Source organism: Carassius auratus, linkage group LG30F, assembly GCF_003368295.1.
Source record: "Carassius auratus strain Wakin linkage group LG30F, ASM336829v1, whole genome shotgun sequence".
Classification (NCBI taxonomy): Eukaryota; Metazoa; Chordata; class Actinopteri; order Cypriniformes; family Cyprinidae; genus Carassius; species Carassius auratus.
Genome location: NC_039294.1, coordinates 263,815 through 283,780, shown reverse-complemented (window position 1 = coordinate 283,780; position 19,966 = coordinate 263,815). Strand labels below are relative to the sequence as shown.

Sequence of the window (19,966 nt, the reverse complement as noted above, 5' to 3'; positions counted from 1 at the left end):
CTTACTAAGTATTAATAAGCAGCAACTTAACAACTAGCTTACCTTACTAAGTATTAATAAGCAGCAACTTAACAACTAGCGTACCTAACTAAGTATTAATAAGCAGCAACTTAACAACTAGCTTACCTTACTAAGTATTAATAAGCAGCAACTTAACAACTAGCCTACCTTACTAAGTAATAATAAGCAGCAACTTAACAACTAGCCTACCTTACTAAGTATTAATAAGCAGCAACTTAACAACTAGCCTACCTTACTAAGTATTAATAAGCAGCAACTTAACAACTAGCCTACCTTACTAAGTATTAATAAGCAGCAACTTAACAACTAGCCTACCTTACTAAGTATTAATAAGCAGCAACTTAACAACTAGCCTACCTTACTAAGTATTAATAAGCAGCAACTTAACAACTAGCTTACCTAACTAGCTTACCTTACTAAGTATTAATAAGCAGCAACTTAACAACTAGCTTACCTTAATAAGTATTAATACGCAGCAAATTAGGAGTTTATTGAGGCAAAGGTCATGGTTAATGGTTTGTTAACAGCGAGAATTCGACCTTTAAATAAAGTTTATTCAGTTTTTTTATTTTTTACTTCTATACAGAATAAGAGTTTAATATTTTTATGTAGTAGTAGCATTCATAATAATGGTAATTGTGATTGAAATAATAATCAGTATTAGTCTATTACCACAACAATAATTATTACTGTTGTTGCTGTTGTCCCAATTACTATTATTTGAACAAAGAGAACAATAACAAAATAATTAATTGTTATATTTTTCTTAAATATAATTTATCAATTTTATTTAGTAGTATTAGTTAATGTTATTATTTATTGTTATTATTATCAATGATAGTTGTTGCTGTAGTAATAATAAAGTATTATTATTATTATTATTATTATACTGCTACTAAATAAAAATGAAACTATTGTTTAACAATTTCATTTTATATAATCACAATTTATATATAATTTTTAGACAAATTGTGCAACCCAAACAAACAAACTAGCCCAGCAAACCTGGAGCTTAACCCCCCCACACACACACACTCTAAACCACTATCACAATATTTATCAGAAACTATTTTTCCCAAGGTGGAACCGCTTTGAAACCAACTGAAAACAAACATGCTAAACACCCTACAAAGCATCCTAGCACTGACGATTGCTCCAGGTGATTTCTAGGATGTTCCTGATGGCTTTTAGGCTGTTCTGTGATGGATACTATTTATGTTTCTAGAAGACATTTTCTTACCAAACACAGACAAGAAACATATGACAAATCAGTGTTCTGCCGGCCAAAGCTTCAGTCAAAATCCTGAGCCAAACTTCACTGCTCTCCTCTAGAGCCGAGGGCCGCGGGGCCCCTCTGATAGCAGTGCGTATTAGCGCTGGAAAGACTGAGATAAATGTTAGTGTTGTTGTTAGGACAGACATGTTTGAGAGTGTGTTGAGTGGAGTGCGATTATTGTGGAGGGTCTCTCTCGCTCCCCAAACCTCAGACCGCAGGAATGTGTCTGATTTCATGAGTGCATCACGCCCCAGCCATTACCCCAGAGAAAATTACACACGAACCATCAGCAGCCATTACTTACAACCATCACAAGTTCAGTGAGTTTGGCCATTATGAAACAACATCACAGACAAGAGATCATGGCTGATTATCTCGATTATTTGTGTTCTTTGTGATTCTTCAAATCATTTAGCTTGCGTGAGCAGTCAAACTCTTCGAGTTATATCTTGAAATCAGAATATCACAGAGACTTGAGATTGAGAATGAACTTTTTGGTAACTTAACTTTTCAAATATCTTACTATCAATTAATAAGCGGCAAATAAGGAGTTTATTGTGGCAAAAGTTTGGTTAATAGTTAGTTATTACTGAGAATTGGTCCCCAAACTAAAGTGTGACTGACTTTTTTTTTTTTTTACTTAATTTAAAAAAAATTATCAAAGATTTTTTAATATACTGTATTAAATCTGGATTCAATTTTTTTATTATATGACATACACTACCATTAAAACGCACCTATGTTTTTGATACTTTTATTCAAAAAGATGCATTAAATTAATCAGAAATTACAGTCAATACATAATGTAACAGATTTCATTATTCATATAAATGCCTTCTATTTTTCAAAGATGTATACTAAGTATATAAAAATCTATTACAGTTTCTACTACGGTTTCTAGCAGCACAACTGTTTTAAACATTGACAATAATCTGAAATGTTTCTTGACCATCAAATCAGTTTATTAGAATGATTTGAATGATCATTTGTCACTGAGGAGACTGGTGTAATGGCTGCTGAAAATTCAGCTTTGGATCACTGGAATAAAAACAATTTAAAAATATATATTGAAATGGAAAACACTTATTTGAAATTGTAATATTTCAGAATTGTATTAGTTTCACTGTATTTTTATTAACTAAATGTAATCTTGATGAGCATAAGAGACTTCTATCAAAGACATTTTTAAAATCTTGCGCACCAAGAGTTGTTGATCATTACACATAAACACGATCATGGTTTGCTAGGCTTATCATACAGCGTGTTCTCAGTGTGTTGATGAGAATACCCCATGAGCCATTACATAATACACTTGTTACGGTGAACAAAAACACATGCATTTGCATGCACTCGATCAAACAGACAAATTATACCTTTACATAGAAAACTGTATGATACTTTAAAACTGTTGCATGCTGGGGGGAGGGGCGGGGCTGCAGATAATGTGCTTACTAAAGGAAGAGGTGGATGGAGGTTGCAGATGGTTTATGTAATATTTGGCTCATGTAAAGGCCTGTCCAGTGCCGGGATTCCAGCCTTCTTGCTCATCTTTCTAAGAGGCCTCATGTGACTGACTGGGAAACACAGCTAGGCAACAAAACATTAACAGCACTAACAGACTTTTTGCTAACAGGGAAAATCTTTAAAAAAAAAAAAGATTACATGCAATACAGTCCATTTTCTTTAAATTCAGAATAAATGAAAGGAAGTGTGACAAAACTACGATAAAGCATAAATACCATACAATTTACATAATTTATTATTGAGTTGTTACTAGGGCTGCACAAAAGAATTTCTAATCGCAATTACAATTATGCAAGTAGCAATTAATCATTTAAAGTCCAGTTATGTTATTCCGTACTTAAGATACTTTTTTTTCCGACATGTTATCTTAAGGGGTTTTCCATTGTTTTAATTTTGAGTTTTAGTCTAACACATTCATATTTTGACTTTTTTATAATTATAAGAAGAAACCAATCCAATGTAGTATTTTCAAACTCCAATAATCTTTGTTATATTTACAACTTTTAATCATACTTTTTTTTACAGTACAGTATGTTGCGCTTACTACAAACAGTGCTACAAACAATAAACAGTCTGTTTCATGAAAGAAAGTCACATCGCATAACCTACCCAAATTCCTTACAACCAGCACATACACGCATGCATGCATACTGACAAAACATGCAAACCTCTGCAAGCATGCAGGAACGTGTTTGCAATACTGAGCTAGAATTAAAGGACCGAGAGAAATGTGAATCCGTTCTGCACACTCATCTGCACGACATGCATCGCACACAAAGGCATGCATCACACTCACATTCCTACATCCTGGTGTTAAGGAACCGTAGTACAGTTCTCTGCCGAGTCTTACTGCCAAACATCTCAAATTATGCAACACAATAAACAATGTGCAGAGCAAAACCAAGAGAGAGTCGCTGGCAGCTCACCAGAGAGCTAGAGATACACAAAACCACAGCCAGAACCGACATTCATGTTATAAATAATCTCATTCAACAGCCAGTTAGTCAGGTAAGATAGACCTCAAGTGTACTTCAAATACACAACACAGGGTGAATAAAACAGGTTAGTAAAAACTGAGAAGTCTCAATGTATCCAAAACCAAATGCTTTGTTGCCTCAAGGACAAACTGACTGTGGTCACAACTCCAGTAAAAAAGAAAACTTCAAGCCTTTAATCTATTCAATGGTTCATGCTGAAATCTCTTTATTTTTGAGCATGGAAAGAAGCTATAGGAAAGAAAAAAACAACAAATAATATGGCAAGCAAACATAGACTGTATAGATTCCTGTTGATATGTCTCTGAATGTATGAACTGATAAATGTATTATGAATGCAATATAAGTTGTTTTGGATAAAACTGTCTGTCAAATGCATAAAATAAAATTAACAACAGTCTGTAAAGTAAATACAATTAAATGCAATTAAAATTCAAAAACCTCAATTTGTATGAATAAAATGGTCTGTCAAATGCATAATAAAAAATAAAAAAATACAATAAAATAAATGCAAGAATAGCTTTCCTTGCATTGAAGCTCTTTTGCTATGTGAAAGTAACTTATCACAATAGCAAAGAATCAGCAGCACAGTTTCTCACATTTAAATGTGAAAGAGTGAAGTGACCCACTTTGTAAATAAAGGACTAGTGTGTTTCCATTGTATAACTACTGCTATTGCTGCTTGTAAATGAGTAACTTAGACTTGTTAGTGTGCTATGTTCACTACCATTCAAAAGTTTACATTTCACAAAGAAATTATAAAATAAATACAGTAAAAACAGATTTAAAATAACGTTTTCCTATTTAAATATGTCAAAATGTATTTTTTTCCTATGATATCAAAGCTGACTTTACATCATCATTATTAGAACTAGAAAGTTACATAGATAAATAGAGGCCCACTCTTGCCGATATATCGGTATCGGCGAACATACTGCCGATATGAACAATTTTTTTTTTTTTACAGAACATATAATGCAGGTAAAATGCTTGAAGTGGTGCAATTACTTAGTTTGTCCATATGATCCATTGTTTGCTCCTGTTGACCTGGATGAAACGCTTTAACCTGTTAACTTCAACTTTACTGTTCAGTGCACTGATGTCAGATCCATTTTGGATAGTAAAGTTTAATTTTAAATTGCTAAATGCCCTTCCTCTATTACTATGTCACGTCTTTATAAGTGTTTGGTCACCACATTTAAGTGATCATTAGCAAAAAATGTGTTTATGTGTATATATTCGGTTTATGTATATACTGTATTCTATATATAGTACCTGTCAAATCTTTGGACACACTAATGGGAAAGCGTCCAAACGTTTGACTGGTTTGGCTGCACAATTAATCGACTTTATAATCGCAATAACAATTATGGATGCCACAGTGACATAATCATTCAAAGCAGCAATTAATCTTTCAGAGTCCACTTGTGTTATTCTGTTTGCTTAAGATGCCCCCCCCCCCTACATGTTATCTTAAGGGTTTCTTGTTTTTCCATTGTTTTAATTTTAGTTTTAGTATAACACTATAATACCATTCATATTTTTACTTTTTTATAATTTAAAGAAGAAACCAATTCAATGTATAATTGACATTTGAGGCTTAATACTATAGAAAAGCACTAAAAGTGTTTCAGTTAGAGTGTTTTCGGCTTGTTTATGTTCATATAGAAATATGGCTTGCAGTTGCGTCAAGCAATGGTATAAACATAAATTGTGATAATCGTAATTAACAATAGTAATTACAATTTCAAGGGAAAAATGGACAATTATGATTTTTGTCATAATCGTGCAGCCTTATAATGTACTATAATATACACAAAGAATATCGGCCGATATATCGATATCTGCCTTTTTTTTACTGTCTAATATATATAGGCCTACTATTATATTTATATATATAGGCCTATATATAGAACCTGAAATTAAAATGGACAGGACAGGTATGTGAAAAACCTACACATTTTCAAGACAAGATTAACAGCATCATCTGTTTTTATTTCTGAGAAATCACTTGGGTCAAATAATGAGCTTTACTTGCATTCTCTGTCCATTATTTAATGCTGGCCATTAGTGTATAAGGCTTCACTGTAATTCATCCCAATGAGATACTTACAGTAAATATCACTCAATCTTTTTCTTTAAATTCATATTGCCTCTATAACAAACACATTATCTCTTTCGTCCCCATTATGACATTTCTTCATTGACCTCAAAATGGCTTCAGCAATCGTACTGTGACTGATTCTGTCAAGCGTTACAGTCTGCAGTAACTTTCAGAGATAAACGTTGAACAGAGAGCCTGATAATCAGACACAGACAGAATCGAGAACTGCGAGCATGAGAAAATTTATGAGAATTTACGCTCAAGGCATTTTTCATTTGTTAGGCAACATCTGACCTCTGCTTTGGCATACAACACTTTCTTGCATCACAGGAGAAAGAAAAACAGCACACAGGAAAGCACAGAGGAAATCGCTGTTATAACCAGCTTTATGAAGATTAAACTCAGAGATGATTTTCACTAACCTGTCAACAGGTGGATTTAATGAATTTCAAAGATATTTCCCTTTTCAAAGAAGCAAACTTTCAATCTATCAACCTAAAAATCAATAATCAATGGGAGTGATTCAAGGAGATTTAGCAGTTTTTGTAAGTCTTTGGTGAATGCTTCTAATACACTGCAGTTAAAGTTCACCCTAAATATAACTTGCTGAAAATGTACTCATCCCCAGGCCATCCAAAGATGTAGGTGCGTTTGTTTAATCATCATATCAGATTTAGATAAATTTAGCACAATATTGTTGCTCAACATTGTATCCTCTGCAGTGAATGGGTGCCGTCAGAATGAGAGTTCAAAGTGATGTTATGCTAAATTTCTCCAAATCCATTCCAATAATAAAAAAAACAACAACTCATCTACGTATTGAATGGCTTGTGGGTGAGCACATTTAAGCAAATGTTCATTTTTGGAGGAACTTTCTTTAATGATTAAGTTTTTATATAGACAGAGAGAGAGAGAGAGAGAGAGAGAGAAGAGTGGAGCTAGTTCAACAGCACTTTAAAGACAATGTTGTTACAATGGGAACATGCCACTATTTTAAGGTTTTCGGGACAGTTAAAAACAATTATAAAAGACAAAACAATTTATGAAGCATTAAACATGATAAAAATTTAACAAGTAAAAAAGTAACCTTTTAAAATAAGATAACTTGTATAAAATCACAGCTGATATGTGAAAACAACAAATGGCCAATTGAAAAAAAAAAGCCTTAGTCCTAAGAACACTGTTTAACCTTCCAGTTGAAATCTAACTTCATTCTTATATAGTTGTTTCTTGCCTGAAGGCGACATGACCTATCAGTCATCACGTGGTCTGACTAGTACTAAAATTAATTTCTCTACTTTAAATATTTTCATAATGTTTTGATTAAAAAAAAGCTATTTATTAAAACATATTCTTAGTATCCAAGGTAAAATTGTATCACTCATTTTCACAATATCAGTAAAATAGCACACTCAAATCAAACTCAATCTATCAGAAGTTAGGATTTATGAATCACGGATATGTCCGAAAGATTCGATTCTCAGTTCAATGAGTTGATCCGAATTAACGTAATAGAAATAGCATAATTTCAAGTCAGAGAATGCGGATAGTTCACTCGATAAACGCTCGGATTGATGCAGTCCGATTCGCGAACGAATCGTTCAGACCGGTTAGTGAAAATGATTCGTTGAATCGGACATCATTCGTACATTATCCATAATATAAAACATTAAAAATAATAATAATAAAAAAAATAGCGGTAGTAAAGCAGTTCTTGAAAGTAAAAGTATGACATGCGCACTACAGCCTGATTTATAAAGCAGCTGATGACAATAAGACAAATAAAATCACAAAACAGCAACTTTAACAGACAGAAACAAACTCTTCACGGCAATAAAGTGAAATAACAGCGACAAAACACTTAGCAATTCTATCGATTTGTTATGTGAATGATACTGTCAGTGTATTAAAACTTTTTCAAACAATCGCCTGTAAAGAAAAGTGAATAAACTTGTGCTGATGTCTAACAAAAGCGTCCAAAGTTGACAAAACAAAGTTTCCAACATCTGTGAATCACCTCGAGTTAATAAGCAGCACACATCTGATCTGTCTGAACGCAAGATTGTTTCTCAATCGCAACAAAGAGCTCCGAAAAACCAACAACTTCAGTTTGTCTTCAGAGACTTCACTATCTTTCGCTTCCAACGGGTGAAATACCTGTTTTCGGGATCCTGACAGTCGTTTATCCCACCGAAGTCAACGCGCCATTACAGACGTCGAGGCATTGTGTTCAGGAGTTTATGTTCTTCAACACTGTGACAATGCATCGGAAGATCTGCTGCAGGAGGAGAAGAAAAAAAGAACGGTCCAATGTGATTTTTACATCACATCCCTCTTCCGGCCGCGTGAAGAAGGGAGCAATGGATGTAACGCCGATAACTCTAGGATAGCTACGTTATATATAGCCTATTATTTCCTATATATTATTTATAAATACATAAGATAAATATATATTTTTAGACGCATTTTAAAATATGAATTCTATTCAATTCTATTCTATTAAATGTGATCCTGGACCACAAAACATAAGTAGTACAAGTAGGCTTATAGAAACAGCCAGCAGTACATTGTATGGGTCAATTTTTACATCAAAAAGCATTAGGATATTAAATAAAGATCACATTTCATACACACACACACACACACATATATATGTGTGCTGATTATATTTATATATTGTCCCATCCTAATATACAATACATCAAAGGAAAACTTATTTATTCATGGAAAGCTTATTTATATCATAAATCTCAATCTTTCAAAAATATTTACCCTTATGGCTGTTTTTATGGCCCAGGGTCACATATTATATTATATTATATTATATTATATTATATTATATTATATTATATTATATTATATTATATTATATTATATTATATTATATTATATTATACATAAATTGACAAGACAAAGATGTCCTCTTTAAAGATAAAAATAAAAACATAAATTTATGGCATGAATTATGCTAGATGTTTGTAGTAAACACTAGTAACTTTTTGTAAAATCTGCTGTAAAACAAAATATATGAGGGAGACTGGGGCAAGATTTGAGTCCAAAGTCCAATCAAATAAATCTCTGATTTCTCAAAGATTAGGTTTATTAATTTATTTCAAATTTATATAATTTTATTTCATTGGGTTTTACTATTTTATAGTATTAATATTTATTATTTAATTTTAAATGCCTCCAAATCTTTCATTCAGACAGCTCCCGCTGTAGTTGCTCATGTTGTGCATCAGAGGGCAGCACAGACTCATGCTTCTGTCTCTCTGACAGCTGTTGTGCCTCTTGTGGGCAGAAGCTGTTTCGCACATTCCTGGACAGACGTCTCCAGAATGTTAGCATTTAGTCAGGGGTGATGCAAGACCCAACAGCGCTTACTGGCAGTCTGTGGAAGCACACAGGATTGCCTGGAAAGTGTCAACAAGACTCAAATGTCAACAAGACTATTTATTATGACTATTATTATTAAAACGTATTAGCTTCTGATCAATTAATACACTATTATTTAGGTTAGAACAACCTCATTTATTTTTTTTAAATCAGTTATTACACATAAATAAGAGTTCTAATGGTTAAGTCTAAGTCATATAACAAGGGATATGTGGAATATAAGTGTTGCATGTTTCAAATATAAAAGACAACAAAGTCAGCAGGTCATTATGCCAAACAAACCACCCACACTATGATACAAGACTACATGTTGTATGCATATGCTGTAAACTGAATTATAGTGATCACACCCCCCAAAAAACGTAACATAAATTTCCAGACATTCATCGAGTTGTCATGTGTTTACAGTGTTTTCACACACTTATGAAACACCAGTTTAAATCATTTCAATCAAACTTATTTTGGTTTGAAAACCCTTATTTAATTTATTGGATTTAATTTCCACATAAATAACAGTTCTGGTTCAATCAGTTGCTCAGATAATGTGGAATATATGTGTTGCATGTTTCATAGTCATATGATAAAGCCAGCTGGTCATTATAGTACAAATAAAAGAATGATACAAGAAAAAAAGTTTTCTGTATGAATATGCTGTAGACTACATTAGTGCTCACGGACATTCATTGAGATGACCTCTTCATCCTCAAAGCAAACCGGCCTTGGCTGGATGAGCGTTACGTGACGTGAAAGTGATGAAGCATTTGGGAAAGGCCTCTCTTAAACAACAACGCTGGAGTGATGTAACATGATTTCCTCTCCTCTGCTGACCACGTGAAGGAGAGAGAGGCAGAGGAAGTGAACACTCGGACAGAGCTGTGATGACACAGGAGAAAACACTGAGTGTTGATCTGGGAGGGAGAGTCTGGAAAACACATTGAGGCTTGTGCAGGGATTCTTCACTTTTCTGAAACATTTCCTTAGATTCACAATATCAACTGATTTGTGAGTTTTTCAATGAAATGAAGGGCTTTTGCATTTGGAAAGGTGATTTCTAGAGCAAATGTTTGCATTGACAAATACACCATAAGATTTGATTACAAAAAGCTGTTAAACATTAAAAAAATTATTGACCAGGAAAACAAACCAATTGTTGGGCATCTATCTATCTATCAAAAACACTTTGAATATCTGTGTATGATATGTGCTATAAAATAAATATGCCTTGCATTGCATTTCTAAATGGATAAAAATTGCCTTTTTCTCTAAATTGAATAAAAATAATAAAAATAAAAAATAATAATAATTATGGACATATTTTTTTAAAATCCTGTTTTAATTAAAAATATTATTGAAATTTGATTGATCAAGTAAACATCAATGAAAATAATTTTATGATGGACATTTTTTTATTTATATATTAATAGACATGTCTACTGACATGTACAGTAAATGCTGATTTCTTTTTAAATATCTAATATGTTTACACTCCATTCAAAATGTATAAACATAAGTCAAACACTCGGCTGATTATCACAATACCTTTGTTTATATCTGATTCTATAACAGTTTATATGAACATATTTTGCCACCGTGGCCCAGTTATAATAGAAAGTTATGATAGGTGTGATTTTGTAAGAGCACTTTTGCAAAAAAGGGGAGGGGAAGCAGGTAAAATTCCTGACAGGTATGAGCAACAAGGTTTCTCCTGCTACAGTTCAGTTTGCAACATTTATGGTAAACTCCCTACTTATGCTTCATTCTTCTGAAGAAACGAATAAAACAAGATCACATTCACCCTATATGTAGCCTGACATTATCACTCCTCCACCAGACACCTGGGATTCATTATTTCAGTGATCTACAGCTCATGGCCTGACTTCTTTACTAATCAGACTGTTGGTTTTTTAGGATCGAGGCGAGATATGATAAGTGTTGTTTTAGAGACTGTGAAACAAGCTCAAGGTAAAGGTCTTTTACTCTCAAAAAACAGTTTTCAGTGATTTTCTCATATGATTTGTTTCCACCGTTTTTACAACAGAAGTTTTAAGAAACATTTATGCCTACAGTAGATCAGTTTCTGGGTTACTTTGTTACTTTTTTATTGTTAAGCAGTCAAAAACTCTCATTTACATGAAAAGGACTCATTTTGAAATAATAATTTATGGATTGATGATATTTAATTGTATGGATCTATTCATGTTTTCAAAAATATATCATAAATGCAATTTAGACAAGACAATGATTTTTTTTATATACTTATGTTTATTTGAAAATTAAAATGTATAATTTAAATTATGATATGGGATGTAAAGTAAAAAAATTCTAGATGGCAAAGACTATAATAATAATAATAATAATAATAATAAAAGTGATAGCAATAATTATGAATAATATTACAAATAATTTAATAAATAATAAAATAAACTGTCAAGGTCAGTGTGATGTAACATGTAGGGACCCACTTGAAATCTTGTGACAACAAGACCATTATATCATACAGGAAATGACATCACATAACATGATTTTCTGTGACATCCTTACTTTTGTAATTGCACTTTTGTTCACTTTTTTTTTTTTTTGGTTCCATACGATGAGTATGACGAATAAAAACCTTTTTAAAGTCATCAAAGTGACTACTATGACGCTATTACATAATGATCTTTGTTGTGTTGTTATGTTAGAGTCCCATAGCAACAGTCATGACGGACCCATGAGCATTGGATCTGTTATCAGATGTACATTTTGTAATGGATGAGAGTGTTAAGGGTGTATGAGGTGAGGAGGTTTCCTCTGCCACCCACTCCTAGATGCCATTCTGTCTTTCTATAGCTGTCTCTCCAGCACACAGTCTCAGAACGCTACTGGTTCAGGCATGTCCCTACAGACTCATTCATCCCTGTGTAATACCTGCTAGTTCATACCAGCCCAGGGAAACATTCCGGTAGGATTTAGACATCTGCCAAACCGGTTTAATCCTGCCCTGCCTTCAGATGATGGAGGAGCCTTTCACGTGAGATGTTATAAGTGTAATAAATAAAGGAGAAACCCAGAAAATCCAAGCTGCCACCTATCAACCATCCCAGAACAGACTAGCACCCACCTAGAACATCTTAGCAACTATCCCAGAACACCCTGGCAACCGTAGCATCGTGGCCGTGAATTCTGTGCATGCAGACAAACAAATGCAGACAGAAAATCTAGGCTTGTGGATCTGTCTTATAATGTATCTTTTTGCATATATATATATATATAGAAGGTGCACAATGTCATTCACACAAATACTAAACATCATCATGACAGCATTTACATTTTACCATTTAGCAGATGCTTTTAACCAAAGTGACTTACTGCAGAAGCAATCAAACTCAAGTCATTATTAATAAAGTAGGTCGAATAGAAATAGCTAGTTTTAGAAGGTCACGTTTTTATAATAAATAAAAGAAAACAAGTAGATAGAATAGAAACAGAATAGAGACTGCTTGTGTTAGAGGGTCAGTTTTTTAAACAAATAAATAGAAAGCAAGTAGATATAGTAGAGATAAAATAGAGAGAGCTAATGTTAGAGGGTCATGGTTTTATTACAAATAAAGTAAAACAAGTAGATAGACTGGAAATAGAATATAGAGAGCTAGTGTTAGACGGTCAAGTTATTATTATTCTTTTATATAATGAATAATAAAAAAGTAGATAGAATGGAGGGTCTGAGGGTCTGAGGGTCAAGTTTTTTTTATAATAAAAAAAGACAGATAGAAATAGTGTTAGAGGGTCAAGATCTTTCATATATATACAGGTCCTTCTCAAAAAATTAGCATATTGTGATAAAAGTTCATTATTTTCCATATCTTCCATTCATTACACACCAACTGAAATATTTCAGGTCTTTTATTGTTTTAATACTGATGATTTTGGCATACAGCTCATGAAACCCAAAATTCCTATCTCAAAAAATTAGCATATCATGAAAAGGTTCTCTAAACGAGCTATTAACCTAATCATCTGAATCAACTAATTAACTCTAAACACCTGCAAAAGATTCCTGAGGCTTTTAAAAACTCAAATGAACCCAGTCTGGTTCATTACTCAAAACCTACAGAGAAGCAGCACTGGACTGTTGCTCAGTGGTCCAAAGTACTTTTTTCGGATGAAAGCAAATTTTGCATGTCATTCGGAAATCAAGGTGCCAGAGTCTGGAGGAAGACTGGGGAGAAGGAAATGCCAAAATGCCTGAAGTCCAGTGTCAAGTACCCACAGTCAGTGATGGTCTGGGGTGCCATGTCAGCTGCTGGTGTTGGTCCACTGTGTTTTATCAAGGGCAGGGTCAATGCAGCTAGTTATCAGGAGATTTTGGAGCACTTCATGCTTCCATCTGCTGAAAAGCTTTATGGAGATGAAGATTTCGTTTTTCAGCACGACCTGGCACCTGCTCACAGTGCTAAAACCACTGGTAAATGGTTTACTGACCATGGTATTACTGTGCTCAATTGGGCTGCCAACTCTCCGGACCTGAACCCCATAGAGAATCTGTGGGATATTGTGAAGAGAAAGTTGAGAGACGCAAGACCCAACACTCTGGATGAGCTTAAGGCCGCTATCGAAGCATCCTGGGCCTCCATAACACCTCAGCAGTGCCACAGGCTGATTGCCTCCATGCCACGCAGCATTGAAGCAGTCATTTCTGCAAAAGGATTCCCGACCAAGTATTGAGTGCATAACTGAACATAATTATTTGAAGGTTGACTTTTTTGTGTTAAAAACACTTTTCTTTTATTGGTCGGATGATTTATGCTAATTTTTTTAGATAGAAATTTTGGGTTTTCATGAGCTGTATGCCAAAATCATCAGTATTAAAACAATAAAAGACCTGAAATATTTCAGTTGGTGTGCAATGAATCTAAAATATATGAAAGTTTAATTTTTATCATTACATTACGGAAAATAATGAACTTTTATCACAATATGCTAATTTTTTGAGAAGGACCTGTATGTATATTTATAATAAATGAAATAAAACAAGTAGATATAAAAGAAATAGAATAGAAAGTACAGTGTGTGTGTGTGGGAGAGAGAAAGAGAGTGACAGTGAATGAAAGCATGACAGAAATTTTCTCACACACCTTTCATTTCAGTCTTTATTCTACACCTGAAACTCAGGTTGTGGTTTTGCCTTTAGCCTCAGTGGTTTTACAACTGTGACACAAAGGATTATGAAACCTTACGCAACACTGCGTAGCTCTGATTACATCAGTCTCCTTCCTGTCCTCCTTTGATTAAAATGACTTATTCATATGCAATTTTGGGACTCACCCCATTCTGCATTTGCTGTGTCATAGATGTCATTCATCTGGAATGATTTCAATCATTCAGTTCACAGCATACTCAGATTCCTTCCCATCACCTTCCTTTCTAAACCTTATCATTTCCTTAAAGTTTCTTATTCTTTACATTTCTTATATGTTATATCAGCTCACACGTGCTACTCCAGAATTACAGTAACATTACTCTGCATTCCGACCGTTCCATTAGCATGAAGCAATATTCTCATTCTTCACCTTAATTAGCCATCTTCAGACATCATGGTCATTTCAGTGATGCCATACATACAGCACAAGTACATGCATGTAAAAAACACCAAACATCAAATAATGCATTGACAGCACAGTTCACGCAGCAGTGATTTCAGGACAAACAGAATACTGCTGATGCTGAGTAATAGGATTGCTAGTCAAAAAACGTTTGTGATCAGTAAGATTAGTGTTTTTAAAAGAAGTCTCTTATGCTCACAAAGGATGCATTTATTTCATCACAAATACTGTAAAAACCAAAACATTTTAAATAATGAATTTAATATATTTTAAAATATAATTTATTCCTGTTATGCAAAGCTGAATTTTCAGCAACCTTACTCCAGTCTTTATATCACATGATCCTTCAAAAATCATTCTGATCTACTGATTTGCTGATTTTATTATCATCAATGTAACAGAAATTGTGATATATATTCGGTCATGTTTTTCCAAACTTCTGACTGATACTGTATATTGCTTTCATTATTTATTTAACTATGGCGGTTACAGGTTCTGTTAAGGTGACTAGTTGCATGAAATGTGTGTGTGTGTGTGTGTTTTAAAGATGTATACTTACATTTAAATATCAAGTACACCCTTTTATGCAAAGCAACTTAAATTGCTTTCAAGGGTTAACTGGGAACCAAACCCATACCAGCAGCAGGCTTTCGCACCGGAAGAACTTTTTCATAATTCCTAGAACTTTTTACATGTTTACACCGCATGATAGTAGTAATAATGATAACAACAACAACAACAACAAAACTTAAATTAGCTTCTAATTCAGAGTCTTCAACAGTTGTTTTTCTATAGGAACTGTCAATGACGTATGTGTATCCTGTTTGCCAAATTCATACAAAACGCCATGTTAAAATATTTATTTTTTATTTATTTATTTGTTATAATTTTACTCAATTCCTAGAATTACACGGTGTGAAAGCTTGTTATCTGAGATAAGTCTGCCTGGGAGGTTTATTCACTCTGTAATAATGGATTTATTAGTGTGAATTTTATATATATATATATATATATATATATATATATATATATATATATTTTTTTTTTTTTTTTTTTTTTTATAATTAAACTAACCATTTACTGAGAATAACTGATTAAAACTGTTCTGCAGTGCACTTTTAAATGAAGGTTCAAAAGGTTTTGCAGAGATGCCATGGAAGAAACATTGTAGGTTCTCCAAATAACCTTTTAGTGAACAATTCTTAAAAGAACCTGAAGAACATTTTTAACCTATAGAACCTTTTTACACTATATAGAACCTTTTGTGGAATGGAAAGAGGTACTTCATGCAACATAGATGTCAATAAAGAACCTTTAGTTTTAAGCCAACATGATAAACCATTCTGACTTAAAAGGATCGATTTTTGCACATGAGATTTATGAGATTGTATTTTGCTAAAATGCTTCAACATTCACATTCAGGAACATGATTTATATAGCATGTTGTCAGGTTTTGTTCAAGGTATCTCTCAAGCTCATGCTAAGGTCTGATCAGACTAACCGGAAATGACACTTTGGTACAGAGTTGAGGCCAAACACGTGCAGGTTCTTTTAATAGAAGATCACTTCTGGCCTTTCTGCAGTGTTGTGTGTGAGCATACAGGTACGTGTCAAGGTACAGTTTGGACTTTTTGTGTAGTTGGTCTTTGATCAAGCCCCAACAGGCCGGACACACCTTGGCCATGGGAGGAATTCTCCTTTTCTCTTCTTTTCTCACACGATATCTTTTTTCATGTTTTTAGCTCTCGGTTTCAGGGCTTCATTTATGTGACTCACTGCTCTGGAATGCAAGCTCACAGACACATACAAAGAGAGACGGCAGGGATGGAAGGACAAAACCAGGAACACCTGGAGGTTTGCGTGCACGGGGAGAGTGTGTGTTTGGTTTGGGGGAGTCCAAATGTTAACCATAACATCTATTTCTATTTGTGGCTGTGGAAAGTAAATGGTTTTTTATGCGTGCTGGAGAGGAAGTGCATCGGGGAATCTCCCACAAGACTTCCGTGTGGGCTGCTGGCCACAGTTTCCGCCAGGATCATACATCTGTAAACACAAATATGACAGATGAGAGTCTGTATATGTGTTTGTGTTTGTGTGTCTGAAAACACATCAGAGAGGATTTCTGAGGACTGTAATCAATAGTCATTCTGATGGGCACAGGATGTGTAAGAAAACCGTTTTAAACAATAACTACCAAAAACATAATTTAGTTTTATTAGTTTAATTTAGTTAAACCTTATTAAGCAACTTTAAAACAATATGAACGTGTAATATTGCAGGCAAAATATAGTACACGCACTATTGCAAATTTGATACGCAAGTGTAAATGCAAAAAGCAAAGGACTTATTTTATAGATTCTCTCATAATAATACCATATTAGATTATTAGATTATAGTAAATACATATTAACAAAAATATAAAAGATAAGATATACATTTTAACAGGGAAATGTAAAATGTAAAATGATTAATTTGCAGTAGTGACATGGCCTATAGATTTAAATTAAGTTACAATCACACACACACACACATAATCTTATTTTCAATGATTTTTGATGAGCTGGTCATTCCCCTAATTGACCTTTGATCCTAATATCCATCGCCAAATGAAAGTATGATGCATTAGCTTGAAAAAGCACTGTATTTTCCAGTAATATGTGGTTTTTTAAGAATGTGTCAGTGAGGTTTGGTTAATGATACACTCAATGACTTAGTTCAAAGAGTTATTTAGGCATGATCTTTTAAAATAATGTTCATTAGTGTAACCGAAAGAAGCCTGAGTGATTCAGTCAAATCTGGTGTTTTCTTAAAATGATCTGCATGGCAAAACATTTTGCAGTGTGTTTTCTGAATACAGCCATGTAATGAAAGTGAAGAATGACACAAAACATTATTATGCTATTATTGCAACTTTATTCATTATATGAACATTATTGTACTGTACCTCACACATTTTCACCTTTCTAATGCTCATATTACTAGTGTTAATATTATGATGATTTTCATCTCTAACAAAAAAACTCATTAATAGAAAGCCATTTCTGTTCCAATATTTCAATCAAATCCACAAACAATATTTTTAAAGAGCCATATCAGCATGCATGCACAACACATGAAATAATAAAATATGTTTTTTTTTTGTTTTTTTTTTGAGTATTGAACTTTAAGATGTGGTACTGAGAAATCACAGTGTTATGAACCAAGTTTGTGAGACCAGAGCTCATTCTAATAATATTACAAGAAGACAATGAAAAGGTATATAAGAATTGTAAATGCAAATGTCAGTTTATTTTCACAAGACAATAGGAAATAAATAAGCAAATAACAATAAATAAATAACATTAAATAAATAGCTACAACAAATATTTCTTCATGTTACACATAAAAAATCTTCAATGTGAGATTCAAGTATTTCTGCGCGTGGCAGAGTTCAGCAACACAAATGGTCACTGCGACACCCTCATGAGTTCAGACGTACAACAGGTCTACTTGTGAGACTACACTTCAAGTGAAACATTTTCAAGTAGCCGTTCAAGTTTCATTCCATTATAATATTCAAGTCCATTGGATGTCTCCTCAGCTTGTGTTTTCCATCACTTCGTCTTCCGCTCATCAAGTTCTCCAGGCACATCTTGGGCGCCACGGGAGCCTGTTTTTCTTCTCCAAGAAGGTTCAGTGAACTTGATTAGTCCACAACCTTGATTCTGAGTTCATTCAGTTCTCTGCACCAAGTCTATGGTACACTGGGTAGAGAAGGGCCACCACGTATCCATTCCTCCTGCTCTGCTGGTAGAGAGTGTTGATGTCCTCCTCCAAGCTTGAGCTCGGGCATGTAGTGTTCAGACGCCAGGAACTCTCCTTCTGCTCCTCGCTGCGAGACATCATGCTGAAGTCCTCAGGACAGCTGCCCATCATTTGTCTGGCTTGCTCTTCAGCAGACTGGAAGGGGAGGACATTGTAGGAAGTAGCATCGGTGAAGGTCGGTGCTTCACTCTGCGTGGTCTCGACGGATCCCTCCTCGGTGTAGATCTGCATGAAGACCACCAGGCACAGGACGAGCAGCCAGCGCTTGGCGGGGCTCTTCTCGGCCGGGGGGAGATATTTGCGCACTTTGGAGGGGTACATGACGCGCGTGTTCCTCTTGCGCGGGCGCACCGGGGCTCCGCGCTGAGGGAACGCCGGCTGCTGCGGCTCCGGGATCCGCTCGAAGGTGAAGATCTCCGGCTGGGTGTTGCGCGTCATCACCGGTCTGAAATTAAACTGCGACTGCTGCTGGAAGAAAGTGTTTGTCGGTAGCGAGAACACCAGGCTGTCTGATCTGCTGTACATGGTCGGTTCAGGTCAGTTTCAGTATGCGTCAGTTGCTCTGTGTCTCCTGCTTCTCTAAAGTGACTTCTCTAACTTGAGCGTGAGGTTTATATGTTTTGCTTTAAAAGAGACGCCCATAAGAGAAGCCACACCTTCGGGCGAGACGGAGACGGAAAAATACATGGGTTTTGCCAGAAATTCCAACGTTTTACATGAATCTACGAGCTCATCGAATGTCAGTAGTGTGCTTGATTTCAGATAGCTCAAATCAAATAAAAAAGGTTATATAAAAGAAAAAAGATACATTTGTCAAATTATATTTTCATTTTAAAAACCAAAAACCATTAGATTTTAATTTATTTAATTTATTTTTTTATTTACTAGGCTAATAGCCAATAGGCTTATAAAAAACAAGCGGCCCAAGTTGCTTATTCGACAAGTAAAAATCGCACCCTTAACATCTAATCGATGTCTAGTCATCGAAATATTAAAAAATCCTGTTGAAAACCAAATAAATATAGGTTATAATGTCAGGAAAACGGTTTTGCGAAAATTAAACATAGCCTATTTCAAACAAACAAACAAACAAATAAACATATAAACAAATAAACAAATAAATAGGCTAGATAAAAAATTGGGACACGACCTTTTCTTTCTTTCTTTCTTTTAAACATACACATTTCTGTCTTTTAGGCCACATTAAGTAAATAAATCAAAATTATTTTTCATTTGAAAACATGTTCATCAGGTGTATTCAATA

General features: G+C 34.3%; 2 protein-coding genes across 2 annotated transcripts in view; both read right to left on the bottom strand.

Annotated features, from left to right (window-relative positions):
• Nucleotides 1–8,225, bottom strand: part of ddr2l (discoidin domain receptor family, member 2, like) — a 36,476-nt gene extending 28,251 nt beyond the window's left edge. The window contains exon 1 of the mRNA XM_026240446.1: nucleotides 8,078–8,225. The gene's annotated coding sequence lies outside the window, so the exon portion shown is untranslated. The remainder of the gene's footprint in view (nucleotides 1–8,077) is intronic.
• A 9,933-nt stretch (nucleotides 8,226–18,158) lies between these two features.
• ier3 (immediate early response 3) lies at nucleotides 18,159–19,305 on the bottom strand. The gene has a single exon (XM_026240444.1). The coding sequence runs from the start codon at nucleotides 19,225–19,227 to the stop codon at nucleotides 18,613–18,615; it is 615 nt and encodes a 204-aa protein (XP_026096229.1). The 5' UTR covers nucleotides 19,228–19,305; the 3' UTR covers nucleotides 18,159–18,612.
• Between the last annotated feature and the right edge of the window lie 661 nt (nucleotides 19,306–19,966).

Bases quoted from the DNA above. Each gene is read 5' to 3' on its own strand.
- ier3 (XM_026240444.1), bottom strand. From the start codon at position 19,227: ATGTACAGCAGATCAGACAGCCTGGTGTTCTCGCTACCGACAAACACT.